A 15,645-nucleotide genomic window follows, 5' to 3' on the forward strand; every position below is an offset into this window, starting at 1 on the left:
ACATCAGATTTTAGATTAGAATATATACATCATTATTCTTAAAAAAAAAACACAGCTATTTTACACTTTCTCATGAGTATGGATTTGTATTACAATACTTTCCGCACAACTTAACACTCAATTCAGGCTAACTGGTTCCTGTCAATACTAATGCCAATCAATTTTATGAAGCATATTAGTATATACTTATTGTGTAAGACAATTTTGCTGATAACGATGCCAACAAAATTGATGATATTTCAGAGGTAGACCTTTCCTGAGAAACATCTCTTTTCTGGAACACAAAAAAAAAAAGTAAATTTATGTATTTAAAAACTATTTCCCTATATAATTTATTTATTTTTACTATAAATTTTAATGAAATATGAACGACCACCATACTGATGTTGATCGTGCGTGGGACCATAACTAACACTTTTTTTGACCCTTGACAATTATTTTTAAAAATTTCAATTGCCGAATTTGCCACTGCCCTAAAACAAAATCTGTGGGCAGCATCCCAATAACTGAAAAAGTGCAGCAGTATAACACAAAAATATGTTCCATGCAAATATTTACAGTACGAACATAATAGATATATTTATAAGAACTAAGAATAATTTAAATGAAATTGTTGTAAGGTCTGTAACTATGAGGATTGCAGTCACAATTGGTGTTCAGAATGGCTAATGAATGCCAAAATGATGGAACATTCACCTTACTGAGACCATCCTGTATCACAGTTAGCTCTTCCTGCGTGAGAATACCCGTCTTCTGCAAGGCACGTGCATAGCACTTGCTTCCCTGCAACCGAAACACGCACTTATTCAATGAAATAGGAACCTGTTTATAATTATTAGAATATGGCAAGGTATTCCTAGTCTATTCTTCGAGAACTATTGAAACTATTGTGCAATCACAAACTACAAATCATTAAATCACTAGCATGAAATTCAATTAATAATTTGTAACTCTTTCTTAAAGAGAAACTTCTTGTGTCGCATTTGTAAGTACAATGCTTGAATGTAAGTAGTTAGTACCAGTGGCGAATACAGGATTTGTGTGTGTGTGTGTGTGTGTGTGTGTGGAGGGGGTGGGGAAGGGGGAGTAAGTGATTTAAAATTTGAACACGTGTATTAAGAAAAATTACAGTGATACTGACACTAACACTGACACATGGGCATACAGTAGTAAACCCAGGTCAGGGGTCGGCAGACCGCGGCTCTCTTCACGGGATTGCACGGCTCTGCAACTCTCTGCGCTGCCACAGCACAAAAAAAAAAAGCCAAAGAAAATGAAACCGCCCAATCACAAGGCATGTCCTCAACATGCTCGTGCCGGCCACCGCAGTCACCCGGGTGCTTTTTTTATTTTAAGAATTAATTAAAATAATTTAGTTTTTCTTGTTTTATCAGTAGAACTCTACTAATGACAACCATATTTTTTTTACATTTAAGTAGTTTTTTTTTCCTAAGTAGCCTTTATTTTTAAAACATTGAATTTGTGAATAAATTATTTTAATCTTAACTCTTTTTTTTTATTGTCTTAAAATTTCATGCAGATACAGAAAAAATACATGTTGCAGGTCTTTAAAACTCGGAGAATCTGTTTACTTGATATTTGGCTGATCTCACTCGAAATTCTGCTGACCCCTGCCCTAGGTGACGCAGTTGAAATTTCTGGAGTTCTAACAGCTCATCTTGCATCGCCCAAACTGACAAATTGCCTTCAGGGATATTTAACAAATATTTCCACAAAAAATTGTGGGGCAGTGGGGGATATATCCCATTATCATCCCCTCTCTGTGTCTGCCACTGCTTAGTACTTTATATATAATAACTAGCTGCCCGACCCGGCTTTGCACGGCTATACTAATGGAAAAAAATTAAGCCACGTCTCCCATTTACAGTAATGGTAAATAAAAACAAATTCAGTGAAAATTTATTACAATGCTGTATAATGTACCGGAGAGAAAATGAATAGCACCGATGGTTTCCCGACTCGTGCACGCAACGTACAACTGATGTACCCGTACTTCGCTACAGTAGTCTAAAGGCAGATCACTTTTGCGCTGCTCATTATACATGCCCCTCCTTGTGGGTACGCCACTGCCCCACCATGCCCGTTGCCATGGAGATGCAGAAGGCATGAACAATGCAAAATCCTGTTCTCATGCAGACAAAGTACCCACTGTTGCCTGGTTTTAACCACCCATTGGATCTAATTTTCGGAAAATGTCATCCTGCGTAACATAAGAAATATTACTGTGAAGTTTCAAGTCTGTAAAATATATATATATATATATATATATACTTGAAAAAAAGGGCAATTTTTGATATTTAAAGTACCCGCAAAATTTCAACGGTGATGAGGACTGCACTAACAATGAAATAGTCGTTGCCATGGTGATTTCCTACCAAAAACTGGAAACTTTGCTATATTACGCCCCCGAAACTCCCCTTGGGATCAGATTTCCGCAGAATCAGTTCTTAGTGAGCGTCTACATCACAAAATGAGTAACTATGCTAAATTTCTAGTCAATCGGGTGTAGTGAGTGGTATTTCGCTTATATATATATACACACACAAGTCCTTGTCAGAATTGTAACGGGAGAGGAAAATTATTGATGGTCCGAAAAATGAAAATTAATTAAAATTAATAAAAATAATTCTAGTAAAAGAAAAAAAAACAAATTAAACACAGAGAGGAAAACAAACAATAGTTTAGGTTTGCGATTTAAAGTGATAAAAAGTATTTAAATACTAACTGAACTCTTATGAGGGTACTGATTGCTTCGTTGTTAATATCACACGGGTGTTTTTTACTTGAATGGGAAAATTAAGAATGATAAAGCATCTAGTGCATGGCAACAATGTTAATAGGCAATAGAAAATAAACTTCTAGCGCCTGTGGCATTGTCAACACACACTTCGTACGTGTACTGCATGTTGTATATAACCCCCTCCAACGCATTTGATTCTAAATTGGACTTTTAGTAAGGATCCCCAATGTTATTGATAATATAATATAGCCTATAGCCTTCCTCGATAAATGTACTGTCCAACACTGAAAGAATTTTTCAAATCGGACCAGTGGTTCCTGAGATTAGCGCGTTCAAACAAACAAACAAACAAACAAACTCTTCAGCTTTATAATATAAGTATAGATGAGTGCACTTGTATTGTTGTAACTTCACTTCAACTGAAATAAAGTCCCTTAGGTAACGGTTTGGAAGCCTGGCCAGCATCAGCACTGGCGGTCTTGGCCGACGCAATGACTCTCGGGAGCCAGGGAGTCTCGACCATGGCCGAGCATGTACTATCGTCCGCCCCTGCCCGTGACCTAGTCATGACCCCCCCCCCCCTCCCCCACCCATCCCTTGTGCGAAGCTACGGCTCGCACCCAAAGCCCGTTCACTACAATTGTTTCCATTGGCGTCTCTGTGACACGAGTGATGTTAGTTTAGTATTCTCTGTATTTTTATTGTGCAGAGCAGGAGTGAGTCGGCGCACCTGTGAATGCTCTCGGACAGATGACTCTCACACGCCTCCGCACAGAGGTGGCCGCACCGCAACAGAGTGAGGTGGCGTGGGGGTACAACGTACTGACATTCGGGGAGGACGTGGGATTTGGGTCCCAGTCTATCCTATACATAGTTACGCTCATCACTGACTCACCGACTCTGCAACGTCAGAGAGATGTGTGTCCCTTGGAGACAAGCGTATCATGAAGCACAAATATTAGCCTACTTCTTAGGGATGTGTATAAAATAGAAAATGGAAGTGTTAACAATAGACTAACATTTCAAATACAGCTATGTAAGTGGAACAAAAATTAATTAGTAAATTAAAGTGATTGTTACATTCATCATTTTTCAATGGGTGCCTTGGGCGCCTTACGAATATCTATGCTTATAATGACTAAAAAGGCTTTTATCGAAGAAAGTTTAGCTCCAAACGAAAAACAGAAAATGTTTTCCTTTATGGAAATATTAAGTTTGCATCACTGGGGATATTTTGATGATATTTTGAATATTGTACTTAAGTCCTTTCATAAATCTTTGTTTTTATTTTTTAAAAATGCTTTATATATTTTTGAAGTTCATAATTTTATTATAAAACCATTGGTGTTATTGTCTTTTATGTATAGATATATATGTTGGATACTCAAAAGACTATTGGCAGTTTTTTTTGTTTTTAAAGTTATGCCCCTTTTGAATTTTTGCATTAAATTCTTATTTTGTTGTCACTTAATTTCTTGCAGTTAAAATTATCGGTAAATAGCACAGATGCACTTTATATACATGAATACATACATACAATGTTTGGATAAATATTTTTATCATACATATAAATATATAACAGAAATAATTTTCAATTGCACAATATTAAAAGAAATTAAATTTTTAATAAAAATATTCATGTATATAAGAGTTTGTTATATTTATCGCCTTAGGCGACTTAAAACCTCCTAGTTTAATATTTTGTTTTTACGTGATTTTAAAGTCACTCCAGGCAAACACTCAAATGGCCAATTTTTTCCACAAATCTCCAGAACTGTATTGTAAGTATCAATCACTAATGGCCTCATGAAGGAGATGTAAAGCCAATATAATAAAAGAGAAACACAATATAAATTTCTAATTTTTTCCAACAAAGGTAATTCCAAATGTTCCTGTGTAATCATCATAAGTCTTAGTTTAGCTAGTTGGTATTGCATCTGGCTGCCTCTGTAACCTAGTGTTGCAGTGCACACGTGGACTAGAGGCCTGTCATCTGCCCTTGAAAAAATATAATTGTACCGCATCCGACCTGTCTAAGAAGATTGGAGCGCATACCATATCCACAAACGATCATCTGCTACTCGCTGCAGTAAAAACAACCACACTGAATGATGACAGTAAGTTAAAAAATACTAGTACCGATCACTTAACTAATAACTCTAAACTCTTAAGATAATGTCCCAACATGCAAGTGGAATCACTAATATTTAAAGCAGCATGATTTAACACTCAAACTAATAATACAAACAAAAGTACCACATTTAGGCTACAAATGAAAAAGAAAGATTAATGTCAATGTATAATAACAAAATAGGTCCACTCAAATTTAAATTTTTTTGCTTCACATGTACATGCAAATTAACAATTGCTTCTTCAAAGAACTCCTGCTTATCAATTACTAATAGTACATTTCATGAAACATTTTGACCATTCACAAGTTTCTTGTAAGATGATTACTGATTACTTCAATACTAAGGTGACATGTTTGTGTTTCGGTAACGAGATAAGACTCACCTTAACATCTTCACGCCAAAGTCTCCAATCATACTTTATGGAAGCATTCAATTTCTCAAGGACAGGTGATGTTTCAGATGAAAATCTTCCACCCCACAGCTTTGATTCTTTTTCCTTTTAAAAAGAGTCCCATAAATAAAGTGTTACAGTGTGTCTTCAAGTTATGCATATCCTTAAATTTAAGTCATTTCTCAGAACTGCATTTCATGTATTAATTACTTAGTGATACATAATATATGTGCAAAGTTGTGTTACCTTCATATCTAACACATTTGATTCAATAATTTTGTATCCAACTTATGCCCTTTTTTTTCTTAAACAAACTGCACTATATTTTTGTAACTTATTAATTTGTTCCTGGGTACAAATACAATATTTAATTGGTAACTGTGATTGTGATTAATTTTTATTTCAAAGATTTTTTTGTGAGCAATGAAAATGCTATGTAAATAATTCTGTTAAGTGACAAAAAATAAAACAATGCAAACAAACTTGCTATCAAACAAAGAAAAAAATCTTTGATTACTTGTACATAAAAATTAAAAATTTGGAAGAATTGGAGTAACTACACTGGCCTGCAATCAGTGTCCACTGGTTCTCCACATTCCAGGAACGAACTGCACTATAAGTGCATCGAGAGTAGTAACTTCCGCATTGTCTCACAAGTCGATGTGGCTATTACAGTGCAATATGGTAGATGCTATATGTGGATGACTGACAGTGCTGAAGCACAATAAATGAATGTGCTCTTAATGTTCAAAGCTAGTTTTTTACATCATCTCCGTCACAAATATCTTGAGAAAGGTTTTGCTAGTGTACTAGTTATAGTAGGTACCATCTGAGTTATAAAATCTGCTAGAGTGGTGCTCTATGTAATTCAAAAACCTTTACTGAATAAATTAATATTTAACATGTATAACGTACAGACATTCAAGCAGTATAAAATCAAAAGACAGCATTTTTTTTAAACTAAGTAAATGAATTAAGTTTAGCCAACAATCACTACCACCAAAAAAAACTTACATACAAATAAAGTGAAGAATTAGTGACACTTAGAAACACAATACATAAAACACTTTATAGTTTAAATGATAACTGTCACTCTATTCAGAAGTTTAATCACCATGTGTACAAGACAGGTGCATAGTAAAGCAAGCACAAATGTTAAATACAGAATGGGTTGATTTTTTAGGATACTTACGGAATTCATCGTTACGTACTTTTTCAATAATTCTATGCTTAAACACACAACACGACACAGCAACAGTTGTTTGAAATATCATCTGGACTTTGATTCTTACATAACACTTTATCTCATATCCCATATTTTTAAAAATAAAACACCACTGCTACTATTATCCAAGACAATTTTTTTTCAATTGTCATTCATTAACTTTATCATTAAATATATGAAGATCAGTTACCCTCCCAAAATTGGACAAAATTTAGATTATTTATCGCTCATTGTTTCTACCAGTAGCTATTTTCAACATTGTACCTAGTCTGAATTTTGCTATGTCCAATAACATTTGGCAAAAGTAAGAGGAACAGCTAAGTTATAAAGAATCAACATCAATATCCTAGTAAGCTGTGCCACCCAAACATAGAATGTGTCTAAAGGCCTTGCTGAAATAAACATGTCTTCAGAAACTATACTGTATGTGCTGCCTCCCATTCTGATATTTGACTGTACAAATGTTTGCTGGTTCTACAGTGCTTGAATTTTACAATAAATTATTGTGCTTGGACAGTGAGACTTGTTCCACTTCCTAAAATAGGAGCAGAATGATCATATTCACACCAGCTACATGCTTCATTGCATACCTTAACAGTATGAGTTACAGAGAATATAGAAATAAATGGCAGAAAAGCACCACTCAAGAAAACTGCAAATGTTCGCTATGACCATGTGCTATTCAATAACAACAGTATATAATAAATATTGGCTATTTTCATTATCACACACTCACCATATACTTGCATATTTCTGTAAAATTGTTTCAGTATGTAGGAATATAAATTATGCAGATAATGTAATTAAAGAATAAATAATGATAATACATGTTACAACAAATGCTTGTTTATGTTCAAAAATACAATTTCAACCAGCGAAAGTTTATCAGTGAGTTTATTTTAATGAGACAACATATTTTACTCATTCATTTTTTTGATTTCATGGAATATATTTTCACGACCTCAAAAATTAACTATGAAATATTTGTGCATTGGGTAGTCATTTAATTTGTCGTCATTCATGACATCACTTAACAAAGGTGAGTGATCAACGGACCCTGTCGGTCTGCTGAAGGGGATCTAACAGCCTGAAAGATACAAGTTAGCCATCTCGATCGAAGCATCACTGCACATAGCATCACAGCCAAGCCACAATGATGTCACTTCCAATGTCAATTCAGAATTGGGAGCAGCACATAAAATCACATCCGAGGACCATTGTGTATTGCCATAGTTTTACACTTACCACCGTCATGGAACTTTGATACCTGAGAATTTTACTTGCACGAAGCATAATAAAAACCTAAAATCTAAAATAATACATTTATATCTTGCACTAATAATAAATAACTGAATAATGAGTCCAATTACACAACGATTTAGAGCACTTACCTGGAGAGTCATCATTTAAAGTATCAAACACATGAAGCTAGTTTGAACCAATTTGCATTCTGCAGTCATTACTAAAGTGAACGCAATCCCTGCGCTCAACATCGAAGCGTTTGTTCGTGACTGAATGCCTGGCGACCGAGAAGGAGATTCCTTGGTAGAGATACCAGCGAGGATGTTCTGCGTGAGAGTCTCGGGAGCCTCTTCGGTAGCGAGTAGGGTGCGACAAGCGACAGTTTGAGCTGGTGTTGCAGCACGGCATGGGTGATTGGTGCGAGGTAGTGGTCGAGGACTGTGGTGAGCGGACAGAGACTGGTAGAAGAACGACCCACTGTCCAGCCGGGCTCCAGTGGGCAGTGCTAATGTTTGATTGATCGGTGTGCGACCCTTACTTTTATGGGCAGAGATTGGACTGTGTGTTCTTTATTAAAGTTAAGCTGTTAACAACAGTTAAAAATAAAACTGTATTAGTATATAAATGGTGCTCCGGCGGCAGGGTTCAGGTTGTGGATTGCGTGGATTGTGTCGACAATCTTGGGTCATGATGTCACAGCGGTCATCTTTGATGACCCTGAACTTTGACCTTGATATTGACCTTGACATTCAAAATTGGCTAAAAATTACTCTAATTTTGGCAAAAGTCGCTAAAACCTCCAGTTTTTAGGAAATTATTTCACCAAAAAAATTAACTATATTTCGAAAAACAAAAATTTCTCTCTTAAGAGGAAAAAATTTCCATTTCGAGAGTAATTTTTTTTTCTTCACAAAAATTCAAACATTTGGTATTTGGAAACCTCAAATGATGGGGAATCCATTTCACAGACGAGAGAGCCACACCCGAAGTTCCCCGAAGTTCATGCTCACTTTTTTTTCTTCTGTTCTATCTCATTGTACAAACCGGTGAGGCATTAAATTTTGCGGTCAATTAGGATAGGTAAGCTACATTATAAATACTTTAAAACATTGTGGATGGTTGGTTATATTAGGTAAGTAAAGCTACATTAAAAATATGTACTGTAAAATCATTTTATGGTTGCTTAGCAAATAACTTTTTAATATGTATGTAGCTATCCAGGGCTAGAAAACCATTTACATGATTTCACAGTATCTTTAATGTAGCTATCCTAACCAAATCAACCGTCAACCGTCCACAAAGTTTTAAAGTATTTATAATGTAGCTAACCTAACCTAATTGACCATTAGTTATCATGAGTTACAATCAACGAGCATTACTCCTACGGAAAGAGTGGTAACTTCCATGTTAAACGCGTGTTGCAATAAGCAGACTGCTATGGAGCGATACCATGTGTGTCGTGGCAAAACCTGAACTAACGAGCGTGTGGCGCATGCGCATTAGGAGCCCTTTTTTTTAGCTGTCACGTGCTTGTTTTTCCCGCCATACAGTAAATAAACTATTTGTTTGTAAACAAAGATGCAGAGAAGCAATACTTTATTCAGAAAGGATGTTACTTTTTATTATTTCCAAAACTAGATTGGTCAATTACTTTGATATTGCCTTATAAAACACTTGTAATTAATTTTCTCGGCAAATAATTATGTACTAAATCCAAACAGGCGTAATTCGGACCTATTGCATCTCTGCATGTTTATTTCTAAAAGTTACACTAGGTAAATACTTAACCTTCTTTAAGCTTTCAATTGCAAAGAAAGGCTAATATTCTTAAGGTGCCTGATATTATCTGGTTTGTACCATATGAAACCCCGACATCTGTCATGTTAACCATATATTGCCAGAATTGAATCACTTTGGTGAGAATTTTTTTGGTTAAGTTACCATGCGCATGTATAAAACGTACCTACATTTTAAAAACATACAGGCCTCTAACCCAGGTGTGAATACATTTAATTATACTTTTGACACATAGGTCAGGAAGGTTCTGTTATGAAATGAATCTAGTTATCATGTTCATTACTAAAGTTTTTTTCTCCTGTAGGCCTGACTAAATCCTACTTTGTTACCATTAAAACCAATTTTATCACGACTGGGTTTACAGTTTCAACCCCCATCCTTCTGTAGTTTTATACACAGTTCAACATTAATTACATATCACCTCAAAATGCTGAATTACATGGTACACAAATAGGCCAAAATTGCATTTTGTAATAGATTCTCACTTATAGAATGGGCCTTAAATGTTGGCCAGTGCATAAAGCTGGCTTCGCAAGGAGGTGGGAGGGAGAGTTTCACCACAAACTATGTGACGTTCTTACAGACCATGACGTCTTTCTGCACACTGCAAGCCCGACCAAACCCCTGCTTGGCAGATCCTCACAAGGCAGCAGTAGCTAGGTAGGTAAACTATCGGCGGAGAAGCAGTGTAGTCATACAGACTATACATAAACATGTTGAGAAGCGAGAACATGTTTATACTTTACAAACTACTCAGTGAAATTACACTGTTGCACTGCATTGCCAGTCGCCACTTCTCAGAATTTTTTTTTGCAGAATAAGAAGTATTTTGAAGGTTGGGATATAATGTAGGCTAAGAGTGACACATAATCAACACTGTTAATATTTGTTGAACTATTCAGGTTTTTAATCAGAATATAGAAAACTAATGCAGAATAATTAAATACAGCAGTTTTTTCCTAAGTCATGAGCGTACGTTTAGCCAGACGGATCAATAATTCTGTGTACTCTGTTTTGCAAAAATCTGGCTTCTGGGAGCCCTAGTAGATCAAGCTGTCGAAACGAATGTCCAAAAGTTGGCAAAAACAGTTAACCATGATGTTTGATATGAAACCTATTTAAATGAATGAATTAATGAATGTCTCATTTATGTGCAATACTTTCTAAAAAAAAGGAAAGGGGAAATTGAATTTGCTGTAAATAAAAAATGTATCTTCAGACATGTTATACCAATATATTTATATTTCATTCAAGATCACAAATTAAAAAGTTCACTGTTCACAAGACACAAAACCTAAACCGATGTTTACTGATGCCAATAAAATTTGTTTTCCTATATTTACAAAATTAATGTTAAAATTATATTTCAACAATCAAAAACAACGCTGTTACAACAAACTCATGCTGTATAATAGTGTAAAGATGTACCAAGGTAATTTTTTCAGTTGTTAGGGTTTCACCCACTCATTTTTGTGGTGCTGTAGTGCCATAACTGTCACAGGGTATACTGAAAGCTCCCCGAATCAGGAAAAGCTTATGCTCATCTGTGAATTGACTGGCATCAAAATGAACTTCACAAATGAAGGCATGTAAAGCATTGAGAGTTGTTGGTCCAGCAAATGTGGTCCATTTCTCATATCTGTAAGAGAAAATAACAAAGCATTACAAATACACGCATCATAGTTTATACAGATTTTTTCAACAAATGGCATTATATGCTTGTCCAAAATTGGCATGGTTGAAATAACATAGGTTGCACAATATACTCCTAACTAAATAATTAACAATGTTCGTAATTATGCAAAAAAAATGCAATGGCGAGCGGTGACGTCCCACGGGTCTTAGGCCTCTCCAGGAACTCGAAGGAGCTCACCTTGTAGAACGTTATGTTGTCGGTTTTTAAGTCGTTACAATTGAGGGTTAGCGTGGGGAGTGGGGACAAGAAAACAGTTTATCCACTAGGCCGCAGCCCAATTTAAACTATAAACATTTTAGAACCATGGATAGAGTCAAAGATATGAAAAAGACTTAGTATAAACAGTTTTTTTAATGGGGGACCCCCCCCCCCCTAAAAAAAAATTCACTCAATTTATTTACAATGATAGGTACAACAATATATACATTATGTAGGAGAAAATTTGATTACATTAAACAAGAAAAAGATATTTACAGTATATTACATAACACGGCACAGAGCCCCTTCCAATAATCGAGTCCTTGGAGGCTGGTGGTGATGTGTGGTGGTGTTTGTTTTCGTAAATAGAATACTAACCTACACTTTTCAACATCGGTCTTGCCTCGGGGGAACCGAAAAAATCGTTGCCCTTCTGGTTTTGAACGACAGCATCTTAGTGCACATTTTCGCTCATAGGCATATCGTCCAGACATTTTTATCTTTTCACGTTTTCTTGCTAACCAAATATTTTTTAATGATTTCTAATTTACCAGCTCTTCGCTGTATGGTTGGGAAAGTTGATGTTGAGGTTATGAAATTAATGTACTTCGGGTATTTTCACTCACTAATGCAATATGGTATAATTTCATGGGGAAATAGCTCGGAAGCTATTAAAGTCTTTATAATACAAAAAAAAGCCATAAGGATTATTTGTAATAGCAAGCAAAGAGATTCATGCAAACCACTTTTTAATAAACTATGTATTCTCCCATTGCCAAGTCAATATATCTTTTCAGTTTTAGTGTTTTTAAATAAAAATCTGAATATTTTTAAGCCAAATTCAGCGATACATCCATACGAAACTAAAAAATGTGATGACTTGCATATAACTCGGGCAAGAACTACTTTACAGCAGAAAGGCATATATAATACTGCTTTGAAGTTATTTAATAATCTTCCATTAACTTTAAAACAACTATGTAAAAGTAAAAGTAAAAATTTTAAATATAAATTAAAAGAATATCTCATCTCAAAAACATTTTATTCTGTTGATGAATTTTTAAATTGTATTGATAATCATAACTTGAGTGTTAACATCTGAATTGTGTGTATGTGTGTGTGTGTGTGTGTATATATATATATATATATATATACATATATATATATATACATATATATATATATATAATAGTTATGTTATGTGTATATTTGTGTGTTTATGTATAAAATATCTTTGTGTACGGACACCTTAATATTATATGTGTACAATACATGTATGCTATACCCCTTTAATTGTGATATGTGTATATAATCATGATATTGTTTATAACTTTTATCTTACTATGTTATGGATTTATTTTTTATTTTGTATTGTATTGTATATACTGACATGTTCTACACCATTGAGCAATTGCTCATTCATGGTCGACGGAACGTAACTATAAATAAATAAAATAAATAAAACCAGCTGCAAGTTGTTTACCACTAAACACAACATTGGTACATGCGCCAGCAAGTCCAACTCCAACCATGAGAGTCAAATATATCCTACTTATTTTAGCGGAGTATTTTCAAAGCAAATTATTTTTATTATAATGACGCCGTCCCCGCTACCTCTGATTATTTAGACGCGATTTTGTTAGGTTCGTGTTCTCAGGGAAGGTTCGGCCTTGTGGCTAGAGGTAGGGGTCAACGCAGTAGGGCCCCCCGAGCTGTTGAGGCCACTCGGGACGCCTGAATAATAACACAAAACTTCTTCAGATAGTTGGTGAATTTAATACAGCACAGCCCAATACATGGTGCTGCCCGTTCTGGCCGTAACGGTTTGCCCGACGCGACTAGTCACACGCGCAGCTCACTTCCTCAGTGGCGGCTCACGATTCTTATGCGCGTGAGGGGCAGACTCGTATACGTGACGCGAAAGTTACAAAAGACACTCTGACATGGCACAAGATATTTTGAAGCACAATACACTACACTAATACCTAGCTCTGGATAAACTGGGCTAGCAACACGTAGGCCCGTGTCTCCGGCGACTCTACGTGGTGTCTAGGTGTGTCCCAGGGACTGAATCGTTATTAAGTTTGATGGCACGTGTCGCCTGCTGGCTGCCCCGTGCGGGCCAAAACTAAGTAGCCTGTAGGCTAGGTTGGGCGTGAAGCGCCGACGTAAAACCACATACTCTCCCCACAGTACTTACGTATGACGTGGAACACTCATCTCGGAGCACTGATTGAATTAAGTTAAGTACCTCATGGTAAATTGAGGCCGACCGCGGAACTGTACAAAAGGTTGAAAAGAAATTACACTATGGAAAACTACATGTCGGTGAATGCAAAGGTTGAAGGTTCCGCGTTGGGCGCAGGCTGCCGGCCTGGTTGAGCTCTCGAAGGACACTAGCTGTGTCGCCGCGCGCGACCCCCCTCCCCCGCCCGACAAACCCTAGGAAACGTGTGAATTTCGCGGGAAACTGAACCGGCCAGGTTCGGGACAAATCGCACAGTGAAACATGATTTACCAAAGACTTAATTATTAATTACTGAAAAATAATGTTTAATAAAAACCTGTGGAAAACATAATCAAAATAATTTGTTGTAGTGCAGCGGAAGGATATACCACACCCGGCCGGATCCTTCCGCCGGCGCAGCACTCGTTGCACGTCGTTCGCCTCGTCGCACGCACTGCACTTTGCTGCGCGCACGGGCGCGTTCGGTGCACACGCTTTTGCGAGACGTTGATGAGGCATAGCGGTCTATGCGACAGAGGAGCATTGGCGGTCGGCGTCAATAATACTGAATAATTTTAAAAATTGATTTAAAAAACCTCGATACAAGAACATGTAGCTATGCTACACTTGTTGAAGATTTAGGGCCGGTTTCACCAAGCAGGTTTAATTTTGTTGCAAAACGAGATTTACAAAACTATATGAAGAATAATCGTAAGTTTAATTCCGACGTGTGTTTCACCATCGTTACATAAGTTTAAATTAATCGAGATTTCCAAAACTCGATTTATAAATGTCTTCCACATAAAAACCCCCATTACCTAGCGAATATACCCTAATATCTGTCGGAGATACCCGAATATGTATTTTTTTCCCTCTTGTAGATGCAGCTTTTGGTCGAGCGTAATTTATAGTGGCCGCATCAACTTAAAAAAAACTTGTTTTTATTTTTTTGAAAAATTAGTAATACCGTGGAAATTGTCATATCGCATATAAACATGATTGGCAATGGTGCAGTTTCAGCTGCAATTAAAGAAAAGCGACAAAGAAGTCGAAATCTTTCGCCACATGAGAAGACAGTTTTATTAGATCAGGTAACGGAACACTTCTCTGTGATTGAAAATCGTCGTACAGATGCTGTCACACAAAGCAGAAGGCGATAGAATGGGAGATTATTGCAGCCGAATTCAATTCGATTTGCAATCAATACCACCGAATGCCAGACCAGCTGAAATCGACGTGGGAGAAACTGACGAGAAAGATACATGCCGACAACCGAATTGAAACGTTATGCACTGGTAAGGTATTTTATGGCATTCATGCTGATTGTTTTGGTTGCAGTGGCCTTTTTTTCTCCATCCGAATATAACATTGTAAGCTGCTCGAGCCATTTGTTTACATACGTTAAGCGAGATTAGCTGCGCAAACTGGAAGAACTTGGTCAGTTAATATAAAATCTCGCTTTACTCTGGAAAATCGAGATTACGCATGTGGTGAAACGCACAATCGACTAAACGAGATCATACTAACAAAAAAAAAGTCCATCATTTAAAAAACTGTGCAACCAAACGCTGGATCGTGAATCGTCGGTTTTTTTTTTTTTTTTTTTTTGGTTCATTGCAAATGAATCAATATACAATTCATTATAACTAATTATCAATTAGGTAGGTTAGCTACATTATAAATACTTTAAAACATTGTGGACGGTTGATTTGGTTAGGATAGCTACATTAAAGATACTGTGAAATCATGTAAACAAAAAAACGAGCATTATCTTCGGGGAATTTCGGGTTTTGCTCTCTCGTCTGTGAAAAAAGGCTTGCCAACATGAGTATTCGGGTCTGTGCATTACAGAATGTACATCGTAGGCTTCCCGCAACGCAATTTCCTATTCCAGTTTTCTCCTGAACCAAAAAAACAACCAAATATCTGGTGGATAGCTTTGACCTTGACCATAAAAATTAAATCTTTAATTTTCG

General features: G+C 36.3%; 1 protein-coding gene across 3 annotated transcripts in view; it reads right to left on the reverse strand.

Annotated features, from left to right (window-relative positions):
• The window catches only part of LOC134534021 (argininosuccinate lyase), a 34,530-nt gene extending 20,690 nt beyond the window's left edge, over positions 1-13,840 (reverse strand). Inside the window, exons 1-4 of one of the 3 annotated variants that reach the window (XM_063371915.1) lie at positions 13,643-13,840; positions 6,496-11,187; positions 5,276-5,389; positions 697-783 (exon numbers count right to left, since the gene is read on the reverse strand). In XM_063371915.1, the coding sequence (XP_063227985.1) occupies positions 697-783; positions 5,276-5,389; positions 6,496-6,600 (306 nt within the window). In that variant the 5' untranslated portion in view covers positions 6,601-11,187; positions 13,643-13,840. Of the gene's footprint in view, positions 1-696; positions 784-5,275; positions 5,390-6,476; positions 11,188-13,642 lie in introns of all 3 variants that reach the window. The other 2 variants (XM_063371926.1, XM_063371937.1) reach the window with 2 other exon arrangements.
• Positions 13,841-15,645: the final 1,805 nt, after the last annotated feature.

The sequence above is a fragment of the Bacillus rossius genome, chromosome 1 (genome assembly GCF_032445375.1).
Source record: "Bacillus rossius redtenbacheri isolate Brsri chromosome 1, Brsri_v3, whole genome shotgun sequence".
Lineage (NCBI taxonomy): Eukaryota > Metazoa > Arthropoda > Insecta > Phasmatodea > Bacillidae > Bacillus > Bacillus rossius.